The sequence below is a fragment of the Octopus sinensis genome, linkage group LG5 (genome assembly GCF_006345805.1).
Source record: "Octopus sinensis linkage group LG5, ASM634580v1, whole genome shotgun sequence".
NCBI lineage: Eukaryota > Metazoa > Mollusca > Cephalopoda > Octopoda > Octopodidae > Octopus > Octopus sinensis.
The window spans coordinates 127,648,452-127,672,402 of record NC_043001.1 but is presented as its reverse complement, the minus strand read 5'-3'; the positions used below and the strand labels follow the sequence as shown (position 1 = coordinate 127,672,402).

The 23,951-nt window shown below is 39.1% G+C and overlaps 1 protein-coding gene across 2 annotated transcripts in view; it reads left to right on the top strand.

Moving 5' to 3' along the window:
- Positions 1-1,032: 1,032 nt before the first annotated feature.
- LOC115211709 (uncharacterized protein KIAA2013 homolog) overlaps positions 1,033-23,951 on the top strand; it is a 103,025-nt gene continuing 80,106 nt past the window's right edge. Inside the window, exon 1 of one of the 2 annotated variants that reach the window (XM_036503072.1) lies at positions 1,033-1,229. In XM_036503072.1, the coding sequence (XP_036358965.1) occupies positions 1,093-1,229 (137 nt within the window). In that variant the 5' untranslated portion in view covers positions 1,033-1,092. The remainder of the gene's footprint in view (positions 1,230-23,951) is intronic. The other variant, XM_029780362.2, reaches the window with a different exon arrangement.

Here is a 23,951-nt window from a genome sequence, read left to right as displayed (position 1 = left end):
CACTCAGGAATAGAAAAAGTCTTTTACATTTCAAGCCTATGCTCTTCTACAGAAAGGGACACAGAAAACAAGGAGAGAAAAAAAAATGTGTGTAGTGGCTAACGATCTATCATGGCGTCTATATATATATATATATATATATATATGTTCCCTGTGGGTATGTCCTGATGCATCTCAAGTACCATCTATTTCTCTCTCTAACATAACCTCTCCCTCCTCTCCTTTCTTTTTCTTTTGGGCTAGCCAAGTACCTTCTCTGTTGTAAGACATCTATCTCTATCCCTCTGTGATACTTCACCTTCTCACCTGGAACACAGCCACTTTTTTTGGTTCTACTCCTTCCAGCTGAGAGATTTTCGTTTTGCAAGTTACTTGGTCACCCTGCAGGTATTGGAACCATGTAAGAAAGCAGCAGTGATGGTGCCATATAAAAAGCACCCAGTATGCTCTGTGAAGTGGTTGGCGTTAGGAAGGGCATCCAGCCGTAGGAACTATGCCAAATCAGACAATGGAACCCGGTGCAGCTCTCTGGTTTGCCAGTTCCTATCAAACCGTCGAACCCATGCCAGATTAAAAGACAGACGTTAAATCATGATGATGATTATGTATGTGTGAGTGAGTGTGTCAACAAATGCAAAGAAGTTCTGTGTTTTCACACACAATAATAATTTATCAAAAATAATTTGTGAGAAATCATTTTTTTTTGTTTACTTTTTCTTTTTTTTAAAGAAAGCAAGTTAACTTAACAGAGCAGAAAAGATGGAAAAGAACAACGAAAAGTATACAGAGAGAGAGAGAGAGAGAGAGAGAGAGAGAGAGAGAGAGAGAGAGAGAACGTAGTAAAATAATATGAAATAGAAGAGGTGAGATATAGAGAAATAAACAGTGTAGTAGATAAAATGAAAGAGGAAAGTGACAAAGAGAGAAAGGGAGAGTGAAGGAGAGAGGAGTGAGAGCGAAGAAAGAAACTAATCAATGAGGTAGTAAGAAAAGAGCGACAAATAGAAAGGGAATGTTGGAAGGCGGAGTGAGCTAAAGTAGGTGATAGTGTGAGAAAGTGGCACGACCTTGTTATGATGGCTGCCACATGAAATGCTGGTTAGATCCATGTTAAGATATGGCCTGATATCGGCGCTCCGCTTCTTTACCTGTAGGAATACTTTTCTGAGTCCATACCAACAGATGTGGCTTAAATCGAAATTGCATGGTGTCTTCTCCTTATTAGCCCGGTAAGTGGTAATATTCATTTTGTATGTGTACAAATATAGCGCGATCGGAGGAAACTTGGAGGGTGATGAAGTAAAAGCTGTAGTTTCGAACAAGCATAAACAATATATGTATATATATACACATATATATACATATATGTTGTGTTAGAAAGGAAACGAAGTTAAACAGTAGAATTAGATACGGTTTAATGGTGATCTGTTTCAGTAAATATCATCAGTTGAGTAAAGTTTTAAACCTCTCATTCATCAACGAAGAAGAAATCTTAACAGTTCTGACTAAACACCTTCGGATATGTCTTGGGTACTTTATTCCTAGTTTGGACGCAACCAAATTGGGATTGCTGTATTTTTGGAAAGTTCAAATATACATTTATACGCAACCGATTATCGAAAATAATTGAGTTCATTAGAAACTTGTGTGTTCTTAGCAAGGATAATTTGCGACATGACTGTTTTATATCGCCAGATTTTTATAGCTTTATGACAAATGTGATATGATTGACTGCTGTATCCCTTTAAATTCTTACAAAAAAAAGTCACAAAATCTTCAATAAACGACCGATTTAATGTCTTTTATTTCAATCATTCACATAGAATACTGAGTAAGGGTGATTCCCTGCCACATACGTGCAATTCCTTTGTATTAAATTGTTGTCATTTCGACCAAGTCATGTATTGTGTTAGCTTAATAAGCTACTTAAAATATTTTAGTTATTTATCCTATTCAAATGAAATGCGACAGATTTTTTGTTTGTTTGCTGCTGTGGCTTTTATTCTTTCGTGATTTTCTTAACGTTCAAAAACGAGATGGACTTAAGATGGAATTTCATCGATATCGCCGATGATAAAGTATACTTAGATGATAGAATACTTAGATGGGTGCAAAGAAGGAAATTAAGAAAACCACGGGCCAAGTAAGTGGGGGTCTTAGTCGTATTTATAATACATCCTCAACTTTGCCTTTCATCCTTTCGGGGTCGATAAATTAAGTACCAGTTACGCACTGGGGTCGATGTAATCGACTTAATCCCTTTGTCTGTCCTTGTTTGTCCCCTCTGTGTTTAGCCCCTTGTGGGTAGTAAAGAAATATATAATACATCCTCAAACACAAATTCTGATGCTAAACTGACTGTCAATTCTTGTATCGTACACATTGAAATTAAGATGAGTTAACTTGTCGTTAGCTTTTACATAATTGCTTTTTATGAGTTTTCTTTACTCTTTTTTTCCATCACCGAAGGATCTTACAAGTTTTTGCTATATTCAGTTCGGTTGGTTATTTTCGTTTGTTGGTTCCGTTTTAATTTAACTCTCCAAAATATGACTGTTGCCTTGATACACGTATGTATGTGCGTACATACAATATATATATATATATATAAATCAGCCGAAATTGCGAAGATGATCGGTTCTTGACTGAAGATTGAAGGCTTCGAATGTCCCGTCCGTGTTTTTTGTATCGTCTTCTAAATGTTTCACGTTCTTGTCCCAGTTTGTATTTTTTTACACTTACATATATATATATATATATATATATATATATACTCACACACACACTTATACACACATGCGTGCAATGCAACACACCCATCTATTGCATTTTCCCCCCCAACGAGCAGCAAAATGATATCGTTAAAAATGTAGCCCGAATTGTGGATCGAATTTAGAAGTTTGGTGTCATCAGAAATTATTATACTCTGCTGTTGTGTCTCCACAACCCTGGTCTCTAAATTTGCTTATCTTAATTACAAACAGTGCTGTCGCCGAAAGAATAGTCCTCGACTTGTATTACGAGCGCTACTTAATAATGCCTGTCAATTCTTCTCTGTCCCGTTTCTTTTGTAGTGAAGCACAATTACCGTGTTGTTCACATTTTTTCTGCTAGACCGAGAAACCACGAAGATGAAAGAGGTGTCAGCTGTTTTCAAGAACATCTGATTTTTATTTTGTTACGGCGAATTTTACGTTTCGCATTATTTGGTCATAGTTTTTCATCATCGTTTTTCCTTTCCATATTTTTACATAGATATTACAAATAGTTTTTCCACCTCTCAAAGGGATGATATTTCTTTCTAATATAGCTCTATAATTTAGAGGTTTTGTAAGGAAATTGCTACTTTCAGGTTCTCTTGGAGAAGCAAAATGCTACACGGATTCAGCTTTTTGCGTATGTATTTACCTATGTATATTCTCAACCGCATTGTCCCGGGTTCAGTCACATTGCCTGGCTTCTTGGGCAAGTATCTTTTCTGTTGCTCCGGGCCGACAAAATCCTTGTGAGTGGAAATGGTAGATAGAAACTGGAAGAAGCTCGTCGTATATCTATCTATCTATCTATCTATCTATCTATCTATCTATCTGTCTGTCTGTCTGTCCGTCTATCTATCTATCTGTCTATCTGTCTGTCTGTCTGTCTGTCTTGTCTCTTTGCCTTGGTATCATGTGATAGTTGTAAACAAATGTCACCAGCAATCAAACGGTGTTCTCCGTTTCCAATCTTCAGTGAAAACATGGGGAATATTACTTTACATAAAAACAGATGAGGATTGGTGACAAGGATGGCATCTGACTTTAGTAAATCCGCCTCAACAAATTCCATTCAACCCATGCAAGCATGGAGAAATGGGTGTTAAATGATGATGATATAAAAATACCTTCAAGCACATGCACAAATATAAAGTATATCTGAAATACAGCTATTCATTTATGCATGCTTGCATGACTACACTACCCTCAACGGAAGCCTGTTGACCAGTTTGAGGTTCAATCATTTATGCTGTTTAGCACAATGAATAGTTGTTTCCAAACTTGTGATTTCAAATTTTGACACAAAGCTAGCAAGTTCGGGGGAGGTGGGGGAGGTCAATTACATTGGCTTCAGTTCACATTTGGTGGAATTTGAACTCGGAATATAAAGAATGACGAAATGCCACTAAGCATCCTGTGTGCTAATAATTCTTATTTCTTTATTGCCCACAAGGGGCTGAACATAGAGGGGACAAACAAGGACAGACAAAGGGATATTAAGTCGATTACATCGACCCCAGTGCATAACTGGTACTTAATTTATCGACCCCGAAAGGATGAAAGGCAAAGTGGACCTCGGCGGAATTTGAACTCAGAACGTAATGGCAGACGGAATACTGCTAAGCATTTCATCCGCCGTGCTAATGATTCTGCCAGTTTACTGTCTTATCCAAACTTAATATTGAGGTAAAATCTGTTGAGATTTGCACCTCATTTAGCTGCCATCATTTGAATAAGTCTTTTAGGTTTATTTAGCCCTGGTCTACTCTGATTCAGCTGACCTGTGATTAAAGGCATTGTGGCTGTGACCATTCATCGTGTTGATGTATGTTGCATACAAGAGGTAAGGTGGAGAAGAGTCCTCACAGGCAAAGCACATAGGTATAAACTCTCCTGGGAAGGTAATAGTGATGGAATAGTGGGTGTGGGCATACTTTTTGCAGAGAAATGGGTGGATAAGGTCATGGAGGTAATGAGGATGTGTGATAGAGTACTTAAACTCAGGCTAGTCTTGCAGAATGGTATAGCTACAATTATCTCGGCCTATGCCCCACAAGCGGGCCTACCAAATGAGCATGGTTGCTCTTAAATACAAAGACCTTCCCTGGTGAAGAATGTACCCCCCAGCATAGATTAGTTATTAGTGACTTTAGAATTGAGGCCAGAAGGATGCCAAAAAGCAGACCAATCTGGAAAAGAAGGACTTGAAAGCTTAAGAACCCTTCACATGGTGAGAGATTTGGGGATAACCTTACCGAGAAATTTGATGATAGGGAAGAGGAGCTACAGGCCTGTGACATACAAGGCAGCTGGTAATTCCTGTGAGACAGCTTGCTGAGTGTCACAGACCAAATTTGTGGCTGGTGCAAAGTCCCTTCCAGACCTAGGGTAACATGGTGGTAGAACAATACTGTAGACAGGGCCATTAGAGCAAAGAAACAGGTTTGGAAGGCCTGGAAGAGTGGGGGTAGCAGGAGAATGTATCAGATAGCCAAAAGGGAAGCTAGGAGACAGGTGTATATAGCCAAGAGAGTAGCAGAAAAAGAAGTTTGCCAATGTTCAGCGATGTGAGGACCAACGAACTGAGGTATTTCATATTGCAAGACAATGTGTGAGAGAAAACTGTGATCTCATTGGAGACAAATGTGTCCGCATGGATGATGGTGCCCTTGCGTTTAATGATTTTGCAAAGAAAGACGCTTGGAGATGCCATTATGAAAGACTGCTGAATGTGGAGAATGAATGGGAGGAGGAGAGTCTGCCAAAGGTTGACCCAATTGATGGACCAGCTACCCAAATCGACTACCCTGGTAGATAAAGCAATTAAGGATATGAAGACAGGGAAAGCACCCAGCCCATCAGGAATCACTGCAGAGGTGCTTAAAATATTGGGCGGTATGGGTTATTGTCTTGTCACCTGCATAGTAAATCGGGCAGTTCATGAAGGAGTCATACCCAATGACTGGTGTAGCAGCACCATAGTCAACTGCTACAAGGGGAAAGGTGATGCTTTAGATAGAAATAACTATAGGGGTATCAAATTATTAGATCAGGTGATGAAAATTACAGAGAGGGTCATAACCCAACTAATTCGGGAGAGAGTTAACCTAGATGAGATGCAATTTGGTTTTGTGCCAGGCAGAAGCACCACTGGTGCTATATTTCTGGTAAGGCAACTGCAGGATAAATATCTAACCAAAGATAAACCTCTGTACTTGGTTTTTGTTGACTTGGAGAAAGCCTTTGACAGAGTCCCTCGATCCATTACCTGGTGGTCAATGCGGAAACTGGGGATAAATGAGTGGTTGGTAAGAGCTGTACAGGTATGCTGTCAGTAAGGTGAGGTTTGGCAATAAGTAGAGTGAAGAATTCCGAGAAGTAGCGGTTCACCAAGGATCAGTCCTTAGCTCCCTCTTATTCATTATAGTCCTCCTAACAGAGAAATTCAAAATAGGCTATCCCTGGGAGCTCCTCTATGCTGATGACCTTGCCCTAATAGCCGAGTCACTGCCAGAACTAGACGATGTTTAGGGTGGGTCTAGAATTGAAGGGCCTTAGAGTTAACCTAGCAAAAACTAAAATCTTAGTAAGTAGGAAGTGTGTCAAATCACAATCCCCTTCAGGTAGATGGCCCAGCTCGATCTGTAGAAAAGGCGTGGGAAGAAACTCTGATCTGATGTACCCAGTGTAAGTTATGGACACAAAAGGTGCAGCAATATTAAAGGAAGATTAACCAGGAAAATAGTTTTTGTGTGTGGCAGATGCGCAGGGGCAATAAACACTGAAGATGTACAGAAAATAGATTCCATCACAAGGGGGTGCTGAAAAGTTCCTGGCTTTGGGTAAAAGAAAATACAGGAGGATCAGTCAATTATGATTTTAGTCAACACTAGCAGTATCGCCCGGCGTTGCTCGGGTTTGTAAGGGAAATAACTATATAAGCATTTTTAGAGAGTTATAACCAAAAAATAGCAAAATAAATGCATTAAAAATGGGAAAAAAAAATGATGGCAAATTTTTTTTTAAATCGTTGACTCATCGTAGACATTTTTAGAGAGTTACTTCCCTTATATAATAGTGAAAAAATGGAATAAAATGATGGTAAATTATTTTTAAAATCGTAGACTCATCGTAGACGCGCGCTAATACCCAGAAGGGCTCGATATGAATCACGACTATAAGATACCCGGTTTTGGTTACACTGCACCGCAAAATGTGGGAGTAGTTAGGAATCTAAATCGTAGGAGACAGACACACAACTTGACTTTTATATATAAAGATATTCCCTTTTTAGATTCAAACACTTATTGCAGCAGTCCTTCAAATTTTCGAAGCTCTGTAAAAGAACTAGGAAGATTGGGCCTCTAACTAAGCCTTTTGCAACACTCTTAAAGTCAGGAACCTTTCAGCATCCCCTCATGCATATACACATACACACACAGCACACACACTTGACAGGCACCTTTCTGTATGTATGTAAAAAAAAAAAAAGCATTCAATTCTGTTAGGTAAACCAAAACGACATTTATTTAATTTTGAATCTGCTTCTGTTACTACTTGGACTATCAAGTTTCCGGACCTCTGGAAAAGAGAAACTTTGATTGGTGCATATATATATATATATATATATAATTTAGAATATAAACTTACTCAAACATATGTGCATACTACAAGTATTTGAATAGAGGACTTCCTCCAAATAGGTCCTTTTACATGGACACATGTGATATTTATGTGTGTGAGAGTGACATGACTTAAAACATTTGTCTAAATATTTTTGCATACTCTTTTACTCTTTTACTTGTTTCAGTCATTTGACTGCGGCCATGCTGGAGCACCGCCTTTAGTCGAGCAAATCGACCCCGGGACTTATTCTTTGTAAGCCTGGTACTTATTCTATCGGTCTCTTTTGCCGAACTGCTAAGTGATGGGGACGTAAACACACCAGCATCGGTTGTCAAGCAATGCTAGGGGGACAAACACACACACATAGACATATATATATATATATATATATATATATATTATATATATACACACACATATATGTATATATACATATATATACATATATACGACAGGCTTCTTTCAGTTTCCGTCTACCAAATCCACTCACAAGGCATTGGTCGGCCCGGGGCTATAGCAGAAGACACTTACCCAAGATGCCACGCAGTGGGACTGAACCCGGAACCATGTGGTTGGTTAGCAAGCTACTTACCACACAGCCACTCCTTAAATCTTCTATCTCACTCCTATATATATACATATATATATATATATATATATACACACAATTGCAGCGTGGAAGGTGTCTGTAAGCCATTTAAGAAACACACAAAAGCCATTCGATTCACTTCAACATTTAAGTTTAATTAGTCAAAATATTTTCGTCGCTTTAAGACCGCGACCTGTTCGCTGACAAAAATCCGTGACATGCACTCATTCATTTCCCTCTCTTTTACTCACAGACCTTCATGTTCCTGTTATAGACAGACGTTCACTAGCAATTTGCCTGAGTATGAAGATATCTACACAAACACACGCAAACATATTTGTGCATGTTCAGCTTATTATCATTATGTACCACCGACATAACAAGAAGTTTCTTCCTGTCCTGGTTCTGGCTCCCACCCCTCCATCTAACTGCTTTCTCAAAACAAAAGAATTAAAGACAATAATTGCAATTAATGTATGTCAAACGGCAGTAAACACACATAAGTATTATAGATACAATATAGAAATAAATATTATAACATTGTGTACATTAGGTGGAAGTATATCTTTATATATAAAAGTGAAGTTGTGTGTCTGTCTCCGACGATTTAGATTCCTTACTCCCACATTTTGCGGTGCAGTGTAACCAAAAGCGGGTGTCTTATAGTCGTGATTCATATCGAGCCCTTCTGGGTATTAGCGCACGTCTACGATGAGTCTACGATTTAAAAAAAAATTTACCATCATTTTTTCCCATTTTTAATGCATTTTTTTTGCTATTATATAAGGGAAGTAACTCTCTAAAAATGTATTATTAAGTATCAGAACGTAAAAAGCTACAGTAACACCTCCGTTTGTGGTTAGCCATATTGAGATGGCTGTTATACTTTACATCTCTAAAAATGCTTATATAGTTATTTCCCTTACAAACCTGAGCAACGCCGGGCGATACTGCTAGTTTAATGATATAACTATATTACAAAGCTGAAACATATTCAGATATGACAAAGGAACAGGAGTGCAATAATGTTATCACAAAGGTAATATAAATACATACACAAATTTTTCTATTTCAAAGTCAACATTGCTGATCTTTTTAGAGTGTATGTAGAGAGTAGTTTTCCCTAAGGAACTGAAACTGTGATTATGAATAAAGAGTTTTAAGATTTCCTTGATGGTATGTACACTGGGTTTCTTATGAAGGTGCAAAGCAACTCTTGACATGGTCATAAGACCAAAGAGGAGATTTACGAATCGATTCTGCTTATTTATCTCTGCTGTGGTTGCTCAATGGAAAGTTGGCTTCTGCACCCTAACAGAGAGCAAAGATCACTTAGCTACACTGATGTTAGAAGAGACACAAGATGTGAAAGGAGTGGCTTACCAAAGTTAATGGTAGATGGAACTTTCTGATGCAGCGTAACGAAATGCAACATGGTCAAAGTAGCTTGAAGAATTTGTTTAGCACACAGTTTAACACAATGAAATAATATACTTCTGCTCGTGTTAATTTTGGGGCAGGTAGTGGATTTCTTCATAAATTTCTCACACACACATGCATGCACACATCAACACCTTTCCCCATGTGATTGGCTTGAAAAATTAAGACACTAGGATATTTTCCTACTTTTCTTGACATGAAACCAACGGTAGCCTTAATTCACAAATAAAGAAATTATATCCATCAATGCGGTGTTGAGCACTCATTTTCATCATTCAACATTTATATACACATATATATATAATTAACCCTTTAGTGTTCACATTATTCTGCCAAAACTAATGCTTTTTTATCCACATTGTTTTGAATTAATCATGCATTATCTTGTAGTTATGAGATTTTGATGAGGTAGCTGTTAATTTTTAAAACGATATTGTAGGGTTGGTGTGAGAGACCAGATATGGCCAGTTTGAACATAAAACAGGTAGAATACTTTTGGCTGGATATGGCTAGTTTAAATGCTAAAGGGTTAAGATTTAATTGAATCCATTCTACTACAGATATGACAAAAACAATGTAAATATTTTGAGTTCCATTGCTAATGTAAATATATTGAAAAAAGTGGCTATATCCTTATGTTTTGAAGTCTATGCAGTCGTCTGACGAGAACAGTTTCTTTCAAATTGATGTAATGTTTTCATTAATCAATTAAAGGAGCCACTTGAAACAGCTGTAATGAATTAACACCTGTACATCTTTGTTACTCATTTATATTCTATATACACACACACATACATATATAGTTTATTTAGGCTGGTCTAGTGACTGTCCAGTTTCCACAGCATGCAGTAACTTCCTCAGACTTACCTGAAGAAGTGATTACACACCTTGGAAACTGCAGTGTAACAGGTCATTGCTTTGTACATTATTTACATTTGACAGATATTTGTCCTCATCTTGTTTGTTGTTAACACAATGTTTTGGCTGATATACCCTCCAGCCTTCATCAGGTGTCTTGGAGAAATTTCGAACCTGGGTTCTCATTCCTAAGGTATTTTTTGATATTATTATTATTATTATTATTATTATTATTATTATTATTCAGGTCACTTCCTGGAATCGAACTTGAAATCTTGGGATTAGTAGCCTGCACTGTTAACCACTATGCCATATGCCCCAAAATACCTTAGGAATGAGACCCCAGGTTTGAAATTTCCCCAAGACACCTGATGAAGGCTGGAGGGTATATCAGCCGAAACGTTGTGTTAACAACAAACAAGATGAGGACAAATATCTGACAAATGTAAATAATGTAAACAACGTAAATGATATACATAATTCCTCATCTCTTAAATATAGAACTGTGTCATTGCTTTGGTTTAAATTAATTACCACACTTCACATTTGTATTGAGTACTTCTGGTCATTTTACCAATATATGTGAAGGCCTGTGGTCCAATGATTAGGATGTTGCACTCAGAATCACAAGATCATGCTTTTAATTTCCAGACTGATAGCACATTGTGTTCTTGAGCAAAAACATTCATTTCACATTGCTCCAGTCCATGTGGCTGTAAATGGGTAACCCTGTTTAGGACGAGTGTTCTGTTCTGGAGAAATATTGATCTGCCTACTTAGCCAGTATGGTGGCATTGTCTGAAAGCTACAACAATATGAGGAAATGCATTTTGACCAGCGGTGTGTAACGTCTGCCTGATTGGTACCATAATATTACAATATATATATGTGTGTGTGTGTGTGAAAGCGCATGGCTCAGTGGTTAGTGTTGAGCTTCTGATTCCTGGATCAGGCTTTGTGTTGTGTTCTTGAGCAAGACACTTTATTTCACGTTGCTCCAGTTCACTCATCTGTAGAAATGAGTTGCGACTTCACTGGTGCTAAGCTGTATCGGTCTTTCCCTTGGATAACATCAGTGGCGTGGAGAGGGGAGGCTGGTATGCATAGGTAACTGCTGGTCTTCCACAAACAACCTTCCCTGGACCTGAGCCTAGGAGGGGAACTTTATAGGTGCAATCCTATGGTCATTTGTAACCAAAGGGGGGGGGGGTCTTTACTCCTCTCTCTCTCTCTCTTATATTTCTACCACTTCTACACACCACTTTTGTTTGGATAATGGAACTGCAACTATCATCATCATTGTTTAATGTCCGTTTTCCATGCAGGCATGGGTTGGATGGTTTGACTGAGGTCTGGAGAGCCAGCGGCTGCACCAGGCTCCAATCTTTCTACAAGGTTTCTACAGCTGGATGCCCTTCTTAATGCACAGCATTAGTACAGGAGCCAGTCAGGCAGGCCTGGCATTGATCACATTCATATTGTGCTTTTTACATGCCACCGTTACTGGGGCCAGTCAGTGGGTACTGGTATTGGCCACATTCGGATGGTGCTTTTTATGTGCCACCGGCACGAGAGCCAATCAGTGAGCACTGGCCACAGCTACAATATTGGTTTTACTTGACTCAACAAGTCTTCTCAAGCATATCATATCGCCTGGCACATCAAGGGCACTCTTAACTGGGCTGGACATGCAACATTCCGTCAGCTATGGCTGTGATCTCACTTTAGTTGCTGGGTCTTCTCAAGCACAGCATATCTCCAAAGGTCTTGGTCTCCTGTCATTGCCTCTATGAGGCCCAATTTTCGAAGGTCATGCTTCACTGGCTCATCCCATGTCTTCCTGGGTCTACCTCTTCCACAGGTAGGGAATGGCACTTCCTCACACAGCTGTCCTCAACACATGACCATGCCAGCACAATCTCTCCTGTACACCACATTTGATGCTTCTTATGCCCAATTTTTCTCTGAAAGCACTTACACTCTGTCGTGTATACACACTGACATTACACATCCAGCAGATCATACTAGCTTCATTTCTTTCAAGCCTAAGCATGTACTCAGCAGTCATGGCCCATGTTTCACTGCCGTGTAGCATGGCAGTTTGCACACATGCATCATACAGTCTACTTTTCATCCTGAGCGAGAGGCTCTTAGTTGCCAGCAGAGGTAGGAGCTCCCTGAACTTTGCGCTAGCTATTCTTATTCTATCTGCTACACTCTCAGAGCAACCCCTCCCCCCCACTACAGACTTGGTTGCCTAGGTAGCGAAAGCTTTTAACTACTTCTAGTTTTATCCCCCGGTGTGATGGAACCTATTTTCTGTACATCTTCAGTGTTTATTACTTCTGTGCATCTGCCACACACAAAAACTAATCTTTATATATTTTTATTTTTACATTCATTCTCCTATTTCCCTATATACTCCTTATTTGCTTCCTTTTCCAATATAATTCCTTATGTTGAACTCTCACATTTCTATCCATTTAACCACCTCGCATCGTTTCTGATGAAGGGATATCCCTAATATCCCAGATACAACTATAAGACTAACTATCTCTATATAAATGTCCTGAAAATTCCACACAACCTTTGCTTTGTTGCCTCATTTTATTTGACACACACACACACACACACACACACACCACACCACACACACACACACACACACACACCACACACACATACACACACCACACACACACACACACCACACACATCACACACATACACCACACACACACACACACACCACACACACACATCACGCACACACCACACACACACACATCACACACTCATCACACACACACCACACACACACACACCATACACACACACACCACACACACCACACACACACACACACACCACACACACACACACCACACACACCACACACACACACACACACACACACACACACACACAGAGTTATATTTCGGCGTGCTCATTTTTAAAATTAAAAGAATATATTTTCTTGTCAAATAAATACATACACAATATATTCATTCTTCACTCATTTATTATTTTTCTTATTTTTCTTATGGCCACTGCCTGGAAATCTTTCGTCGCACACCTGTGACCTGTTCAGTGACTCTTGCATCCCACATGTCTCCTCCCGTTCTGTTTAGTCCATTCTGTCTTTCTAGAGGTCACAGGTGTGTGATGATTTCTAGACAGTGGACATAAGATAAAATGAGACCAATAATAAATGGGTGAAAATTGAATATATAGTGCATGTGTTTATTTGGCAAGCAAAAAAATAAATAAATAAAAAACGACCATCTTGAAATATAACAATATCTGTTTCAACACATGATTTCACATCAAGAATCTTGCAAAACAAATTCATAAAAGTCTCTCTCTCTCTCTCTCTCTCTCTCTCTCTCTCTCTCTATATATATATATATATATATATATAATATATATATATATATATATATATATATACACACATATGAAATAGTATCCTTATTATTGTTTTATGTTTCGTGCTTTCCATGTTGGCATGGGTTTGGCAAAGGCTGGACACTTTTCTTATCAACCCTTAATTGTCTTCTTTTTAAGGCATTAGTCAGACCAAAGTTTTATAGAAGACACTTGCCCAAGGTTCCACACAACAGGACTGAACTTGAAACCACATGGTTCTGAAATGAATGTCATAACCACACAGCCATGCCTATAGATGTATATATAGGGCTTGGATGAAATAATGGAAACACCTAGCATCATAGCATCAGAATTTTGAAATATCTATAAAATCATCAAAAGCTTGTTTATTTTTATGTTTTTTGATTTATTATTAGTGTTGCTTAATATGTTTTGCTAAAATTGCTGTTTCTTTTCAGATATCATCAGAGAAAGGTAATTAAAATTCATTAAAATGACAGATCTATCAGACTTTCAAAGAGGTCAGATTGTTGGTGCTTGTATGGCGGGTGCTAGCATAATGAAAACAGCTGAAATGTTTGGTGTATCAAGAAGTACTGTCTTGAGAGTAATGACAGCCTTTGAGAAAGAAGGAAAAACTTCTTTGTCGAAACAAAACTCTGGAAGAAAATGAAAACTTTCAGGTAGGGACCGTTGGACTCTTACGCGAATTGCTACAACGGATCACAAAAGTAAAGCTCCCAAAATACTGCAGATCTTAATGACTACCTCGAGAACCCAGCTTCCACAAAAATTGTTCGCTGGGAGCTGCACAAAGCCAGATTTCATGGGAGGGCTGCAATCAGAAAACCACTACTTTCAAAAACAAACGTTGCAAAGTGTTTAGAGTGGAGTAAAAACCTACAGAATTGGTCCCTAGAGCAGTGGAAGAATGTTATTTTGTTGGACGAATCATCCTTTGCCTTATTTCCTACCACCGGCGAAGTATACGTGTGGAGACAGCCAAAAGAAGCATTTAACCCAGACTGCCTTCTTCCAACTGTTAAACATGGAGGAGGATCTGTGATGATCTAGTGGGGCTATATCTTGGAGATCTGCCGGCCCAATGGTTTCCCTTCATGGTAGAATTAATAGTCAGGACTATTTAAGTATTTTATCTTCTCAAATTCATCCAATGGTTGCAGAACTGTTTCCGGAGGGAAACAATCTTTCAGGGTGATAATGCACCAATTCACACATCTAAAGTTGTTAGTGAATGGCACGAGGAACATTCTAGTGAAGTTGAACATCTTATCTGGCCACCACAGTCCCTAGATCTCGATATTATTGAATGTTTATGGTGCATTATAGAAAAACAAGTAAGGAGTCAATTGATATCCTCCACCATCATCACTACAAGAACTGGAGACTGTTTTAGCTGAAGAATGGACAAAAATTCCTTTGGAAACAATTCAGACTTTGTACGAGTCCATACCTCGTAGAATTCAGGCTGAATTCTAAAGGTGGTCCTACCCGATATTAAAATAAATTTGTTTGAAATTTTAAGGTGTTTCCATTATTCTGTCCAGCCCCTGTATATATACTCAGAAATGTGCCTTCTGTTTCCATTCTTTGCAGTTCATTTGTATTACAAAGAATGCAAACAGACTTCACTTTAAGTCATCTAAATTCCTGAAAGTTAATCAGCGTGTCAGATGACACTGAAAGCTAGACTGATTCATTTGAATAACAGTGAGAGATAAGTAACAGCTCAAGGACTCTGGAGGAAAATGTATTTCTTACCTTAAAACAAGGTAGACAGTGCCTATACAGTGGAAGATTTTAAGTATTCATCATCATCATTTTAATGCCCACTTTTTCATGCTTGTATGGGTTGATGGAGTTTCTTGAGGCAGATTTTCTGTGGCTGAATGCCATTCCTCTTGCCAATCACCACCTGTTTTCAAGCAAGGACAGACATGTTATTGCAGAATATTGGAAATGATTGACACTGCTTATATGACAGCGATGATCATTTAAAAAAAATAACTATCTCACAGCGTCAAAACAAGGGGACGCAAATATGCACGCATGCACACACACACACACACATGACGGGCTTTTCTCAGTTTCTGTTTACCAAATCCACTCACAAGGCTTTGGTGGCTTGGGGCTAAATATTATTTCGATCTCAAAATGCTGAGATGACAGAGGACTGAGATATTGGTGTATTATTGTACTTGAGAAGACCCGCCAACCACTTCAGAATTAAGATCCTAAAACCAAGGTGTCATGTAAAAAACATTGGTGTGGGTGCTGATGTCGTGTAAAAAGCACCCAGTACACTCTGTGGAGTGGTTGGCAATAGGAAGGGCTTCCAGCTGTAAAAATCAATCCAAAACAGACTATGGAACCTGGTGTGGGCCCTGGCCTTGTTAGTTTCTGTCAAGCTCTCCAACCCATGCCAGCATGGAAATGAATGTTGACTGTTGATGATGATGATTAAAAAGTAAATTCCAATTCAAATATTGAAATATAATTCAGTGTATAATGCAGTAAATGATTAATGTTTTGATGTGAGACTATTTCCCCATCATCTTTCAAATATACATGCTAACATGTGATGATGTTAAACCATGTTCCATCAGTGTAGTTCCAAAATGCATTAAGTATTGTGTCATAAATGTGCAGAGTGTTTTCTGCCTTTTATTTAGCATCATTGTAGTCATTACAGCTTGAGAACTGTCTTATCTGTATATATTTGTTTCTGTATAGATTTGTTTTGGTATATATTTGTTTAATATGTTTTTTGAAACTAGCATGGGTTACATGAAGAGTTATTATCTGAGGCAAGATTTTACTGCTAGATTCTTGTCTTATCACTAAACTTTACCTGATTTTTAATCCAGAGTTGCAGATGTTGCTGTGTGGTTAAGAAGTTTGCTTCCCAACTACATAGTTCCTGCTAAAGTCTCACTGCATGGCACCTTCTACCATAGCCCTAAGCTGAGCAAGTTCTTGTGAGTGAATTTGGTAGACAGACTCTGAAAGAAGCCTGTGACTTTGTGTATGTGTGTGCATGTCTCCTTGTCTTGATCTTATGCAGTACTTGTAAGTGCCACTGTGCTTACAAGCAGTGTCACTTGTTCCACATATTTTGCAGAAGGATATCAGGCCATGGAGAAATATTGCCTTGCTTGAAATCAGAGATGGAGGTTGGCACCAGGATGGGCTTTCAGTCATAGAAAATTTGCCTCAATAAACTCTGTCCACCTCATGCAAGCATGGAAAAGCGGATGTTAAAATGATGATGATGAGCTCTTTAAAAGCACACAATGACCAGTTGTCTAATGTCAACAAGGAACTTCAAAAGCTTCACCGTTTGACTCGAGCAATGACAAACATAGTGCATTAACATTCATGCACATTTGCAGACATGCGCAGCTGCTGTGTACCAAATTCAGTTGCATGGCATTGCTTTGCCTGGGGCTATCGTAAAGAAGTCACTGGTGTCGCACATTGAGACTTAATCTGAAAACATGGTTGCAAAACGAATTTCATATCCACATACTCATGCTTGTGTGTGTGTATATATATGATATGTACATGTGTGTATAAACTATTGTAAGAAGAAAGGCGGTGAGCTGGCAGAAACGTTAGCACGCTGGGCGAAATGCGTAGCCGTATTTTGTCTGCCGTTACGTTCTGGGTTCAAATTCTGCCGAGGTTGACTTTGCCTTTCATCCTTTCGGGGTCGATAAATTAAGTACCAGTTACGCACTGGGGTCGATGTAATCGACTTAATCCGTTTGTCTGTCCTTGTTTGTCCCCTCTGTGTTTAGCCCCTTGTGGGTAGTAAAGAAATATATTGTAAGAAGAATCCATGTGGAAATTCCAAAATGCCAAGACTAGCTGCAATGGTGCTTTTAATTTTACTGAAGCGTCAGTGCATTTTTTAAATTTTGGAATCTGTTATTGTGACACTGGCATATCTCCAGCTGTTGACCTGTATATTTTTTACCACAGGGTTGTTATCTTTCCTAGTAGTTAATCTTTCCATCATCATCATCATTATATCACTCACTCCCACGTTCTCTCCACTCTGCTTTCCATCATTGTTCACTCATCTGAGTTTCTAATGTTTTCTGTATTTCAGATTGAAGATATCCTAATTACATGGCAAATAGTTATGTTTCTTACATGTATCTCACCTGAGTATATGTACATGTGTATATGTAAATATAATACCATACACCTGTATCATCATCATTATCAGCATTTAACATCACTTTTTTCATGCTGGCATGTGTTGGATAGATTGACATGAACTGATGAGCTACATTAAACTTCAGTGTCCGCTTTAGTAAGGCTTCTACAGCTGGATGCCCTTCCTAATGCCAACCACCTCACAGAGTATGCTGGGTGCTTTTTATGTGCCACCAGCACTGGTGAGGTCACCAAATACTTTCAAGCCTACTGAGGGAGATGAAAATATAATAGAAGAATAGGAGCAAGTGTTTTGTTGAAGAGGTGAATACATGGCTTCTTCATGTAAGTATGTAAATGTAAGTGCAGGTGTGGCTGTGTGGTAAGAAACTTGTTTCCCAACCACATGGTTCTAGGTTCAGGCCTACTACGTGGCATCTTGGGCAAATGTCTTCTACCATAGCCTTGGGCTAACCAAAGCCTTGTGCAAGGATTTGGTAGATAGAAACTGAAAGAAGCCCATCGTATATGTGTGTGTGTGTGTGTTTCTTACCACAGCCACACTTGGGTAATATTTTCCCCCCACAAACAGGCATGTTCCGTGGAAGATTGGATATAGTTGATACAATTTGTACAATGGTGTCATTTACCTTGTACTTGTTTCAGTTGTTAGACTGCAGCCATGCTGGGCCACCACCTAAAGAATTTTTAGCTGAATGAATTGACCTTAGTACTTATTTTTTTGTTAAGTCTGATACTTATTTTACTGTTCTCTTTTTCCAAACCACCAAGTTATGAGGGCACACACCAACACCATTTACAAATATCACGTGATTTTAAGACAAGGAGACAGTAACATACACACATGCACACAATGAGCTTCTTTCAGTTTCCATCTACCAAATCCACTCACAAGGCTTTGTCAGCATGGGGCTATTGTAGAAGACTCTTATCCATGGTGCCATGCTGGGATTGAACCAGAAAACATGTATTTGGGAAACAAGCTTCTTAACCACACAACTACATCTGTATGCTAAATAGACTTTTGAATCACCATGTATGTCTTTTATCTTTTACCTGTTTCAGTCATTGGACTGTGGCTGTGATGGGCACCACCTTGAAGGGCCTGAACAAATCAGCCCCAGTATCTACCCTTTTACTGTCTGGTACTTATTTTGTCAGTTTCTTTTGTTGAACCACCAAGTATGGGATGCAAACAAACCAACACCAGTTGTTAAGTGGTGGGAGGACAAACAGAAAGCAAGAGAGACACATGCACAACAAGCTTCTGCACAGTTTCTGTTTACCAAATTCACTCACAAGGCATTGCTCATCTTGGGGCTGTAGTAGATTTGCAGTGGACTGAACCCGGAAACCATATGGTTCCAGAGTGTGCTTTTTAACCACAGTTACAGTTTAAATCATCTGATAGTATTTCTAGCAAAGTGATTTTTGGAAAAGTGCAGATGTAATCACACATACACACATATGTAAATACATACAATGGGTTTCTTTCATTAAATTTTGTCTATCAAATCTTCTCTTGCCTGTCTAGGAGGTTAGTAACTCTAAATAAGGACTGTCATTGATGACCCATTCTTCCTATGCCGGCATGGAAAGCAGATGTAAAGTGATGAATGGCAGTTCATAAAACTTCATTACTTTCATTTGTGACTCCAAGTGGAAAGGAATTCACAAAGTGGTCATTCCTGGGTAAACAAACATTGACTGGGTATGATCTCACATTAAAACTGAGAAAAATGGTGGATTTAACTAAGTGCCGAATATTGGTCTTTTCTATGTGTACATAGACCTAGTTAACAAACAACAACATTCACTCCAATCAAATTACTATCATCATATTAATTGTGCTTCCAGTATAATTTTAATGAGATGGTTCATGGGTCCATGTGGTGTTGTCAACAGAAATTCATCTTGCATCGAAGACAATATATTTATTTTCCAAGGCCATTTGTCAAAAAGATTTAGACAAGTGAAGATGACTACATCTTTTACTGAAGAGCTACAGAGAACGGCAGTTTACAAGTGTTTGTCAGACAGCTTGAAATTGGCAACAGGTAGATAGTTGTCTAGTACCCACTCCTGACCAAGACATTTAATGCATACATAGGCGCAGAAGTGGCTGTGTGGTAAGTAGCTTGTTTACTAACCACATGGTACCGGGTTCAGTCCCACTGCATGGCACCTTGGGCAAGTGTCTTCTACTATAGCCTCGGGCCGACCAAAGCCTTGTGAGTGGATTTGGTAGACGGAAACTGAAAGAAGCTTGTCGTATATATATATATATGTGTGTGTGTGTGTTTGTGTGTCTGTGTTTGTCCCCCTAGCATTGCTTGACAACCGATGCTGGTGTGTTTATGTCCCTGTCACTTAGCGGTTCGGCAAAGAGACCGATAGAATAAGTACTGGGCTTACAAAGAATAAGTCCCGGGGTCTCCAGCATGGCCGCAGTCAAGTGACTGAAACATGTAAAAGAGTAAAGAGAGAGCTTGCAATGCAGTAAAGTTCATGAAATATGTCTGCAAATCATCTTCAAGAGATTCGACACTATTGTGTTTGCTCTGATGCAGTGAACAGCTGAAATGAAGTTACCCAGTTCCATCAGGGACAACACATCAGCAGCAATCAGGCTTTCTGGTGCTTTTTCATATTTCCCATTCAGGAAGATACTTCAGCATTCAATAACTTGTTACTTCGGAAAATTGCCAGTGGATTTACTACATTGAAGCAACTACTACAAGGTGCCACGTAGTAGGCCTGAACCTAGAACCATGTGGTTGGGAAACAAGTTTCTTACCACACAGCCACACCTGCACTTACATTTACATACTTACATGAAGAAGCCATGTACACGGTCCAAGGGACACAACAATTCCAGTCTTTTTTCCAAGCTGAGCAAGTATCATTCCTTTTGCAGAAACATTTCTGTACCATAACATCCCATCCTGTTATACATGGAACAAAAAAGTTATAAATATTATAAATAATAATGAAATTATTGTATACAGTGCTCAGGTGCACCACAAATTGTCAGAAAGTGCGTATAAAGTATATGCAGTAATGTACAAATGTCTGGAAAGCGAACAATGTATGAGTCAGATACATGCTTGTGTGTGTATGGAGGGGAGAAAATCAGGTGTAGTGTTGGCGAATCTCAGAAAGCATGGAAGTTTTGAAGGATGCAGTGCTCCGACAACTAACAACTGATGCCGGCAATTTGTTCCATGCTTCAGCAACTCTCAGCATGAAAAAATCTTTCCAAAAGTCATGGGAACTGTGCTGTTTTCTGACTTTGTAAATATGTCCACGGGTGTTAGACGGGTGGAGTTCGAAAAGGTGCTCAGAGTTATTGTTTGTAAGATGGTTGATAATTTTATGGGTGTCTGCCAAGTCAGCTGCCAGACGTCGGAGTTTCAATGTGTCCATGCCCAGGGAAGTAAGGCATTCAGAATATGGCAAATGCCTGATGGAGGGTATTCTTTTGGTTGCATGTCGCTGAATGGCTTCCAGACGATTGATATCCTGGGCAAGATATGGGTTCCAGGATGAAGAAAGGAAGGTTTCCCTGCTGAAGGCCAACATGACAGAAGTTGTAACAGTATCAATAGGAGATGCTATACTGCACACTCCAGTCAACTTGACTACTACTTTCTGTGTCTTCTATACATAGTGTTAAGTTCAAGTTTATTTTAAGTTCTTTGAAAAATCAATGGTAAAATTTGCACTACTAACTGAGAGACAGTCCTTATACTTGGATTACCGGAAAATGATGCCCAGTAGGATGCAATACAGAAACCTAAGAGTCTTGGGGCGTTTTTTCAACATACAGTTAACTTTTTGTGTGCCACTTCGGCTTTGTTCTAAGTATCCTGATAAACTTGTCCAAGATTTCAAGTATCATGCTCAACAGATTTAGTCTGGAAATAGTGCACACAAATGACACCTTCAATGCCACGGTCATTGACAAGCTCAAAGATATAAATAGTTAAGAACTGCAAGAATAGAGCTGCGTTCATCTCGACACAACAATTTTGTCATCTAATAATAGAGACATTGCTTTTGTACTTTTACTTGTTTTGGTCATTTGACTGCAGCCATGCTGGAGCACCATCTTAAAGGATTATAGTCGAAGAAATCGACTCCAGGACTTATTCTTTGTAAGGCTAGTACTTATTCTATCAGTCTCTTTTGCTGAACTCCTAAGTTATGGGAACATAAACACACCAACATCGGTTGTCAAGCAATCACACACAAATATATACATATACATACATATATATATACATATATATATATATATGTATATATATATGTATCTATATGTATGTATATATTTGTGTGTGTGATCGCTTGACAACATCGGAAGTCAAGCGATCACACACACAAATATATACATATATCCGATCGTGGCCGTTTGCCAGCCTCGTCTGGCACCTGTGCCGGTGGCACGTAAAAAGCACCCATTACACTCATGGAGTGGTTGGCGTTAGGAAGGGCATCCAGCCGTAGAAACATTGCCAGATCAAACTGGGCCTGGTGCAGCCTTCTGGCTTCCCAGACCCCAGTTGCACCGTCCAACCCATGCCAGCATGGAAAGCGGACACTAACGATGATGATGATGATGATGATGATATATATATATATATATATATATATATATATATATATATATATATATATATGACAGGCTTCTTTCAGTTTCCGTCTACCAAATCTACTCACAAGGCTTTGGTTGGCCCAAGGCCATAGTAGAAGACAGTTGCCCAAGGTGTCACACAGTGAGACTGAACCCGGAACCATGTGGTTGGGAAGCAAGCATCTTACCATACAGCCATGTTTATACATTAATAGTGTATAACAACGACAATGTACCCATACTTATTGCAGACTAACAATCAAGTCTTTTACTCATATTTTTAACCAGGTTCAGCAACAACAGACTGGAATTTACTTATAATGGAACAGGAAGGGCTCTCTTATTTAGTCGTGTTGTTTGCCGAAGTTCCCCAGTATAAAGATATAGCTATTACAGTTGTTTTTTCAAGTATTACTGCCACAATTCTTTCTCGGGTGGACTGGGGGTATATAACACATTCTGCTTTTGATCTCCTCTTGGACTTGGGTAAAACTGATGCACCTATTTCCAACATTGCCAAGAACTCAGGAACTGGACAGGTTCTTAAATGACTGTCTGGGATAAATGCATAACGGTAATTAAGGGTACACCCAGAGTCTCTCAGGACATTACGCGCGCGTGCAGACACACACACGTTCCTGCGGGGAGAGGGAAAACCTAACTTGTAGTTACTATCATCAATTTTCCTGATTATCTCCCTTAGACTAAACTGTTTCTATATCAGTTACATATTTCCAGACAACCGCTGGACTCTCTCTTTTACTCTTTTACTTGTTTCGGTCAGTTGACTGCGGCCATGCTGGAGCACCGCCTTTAGTCGAGCAACTCGACCCCGGGACTTATTCTTTGTAAGCCCAGTACTTATTTTATCGGTCTCCTTTTGCCGAACTGCTAAGTGACGGGGACGTAAACACACCAGCATCGGTTGTCAAGCAATGCTAGGAGGACAAACACAGACACACAAACAACACACACACATATACATATATACGACGGGCTTCTTTCAGTTTCCGTCTACCAAATCCACTCACAAGGCTTTGGTCGGCCAAGGCTATAGTAGAAGACACTTGTCCAAGGTGCCACGCAGTGGGACTGAACCCGGAACCATGTGGTTGGTAAGCAAGCTACTTACCACACAGTCACTCCTGCGCCTATTATTTTATTGGCAACATAATTGTAACTATAAAAGTGATCCCCTTCGGTGGTCATTGTCATTATTGTTATGAATTTGACCATTCATTTTTGTTAATGGTGTAGTTCTATTCAGGGGATCAAATAGATCTCTGGCATGAAATTTGCTGAATTGACATCTGAGATCAACACACAACTCCTATGAATCAATGAGAGATTCCTCACTAGATTTGATGCACAATAATTGCCAAATCTTCCTCAAATCACATTCTATTATATGTTTATTTTTTATTAAAAAAAAGGACACTTTGCATAGCAT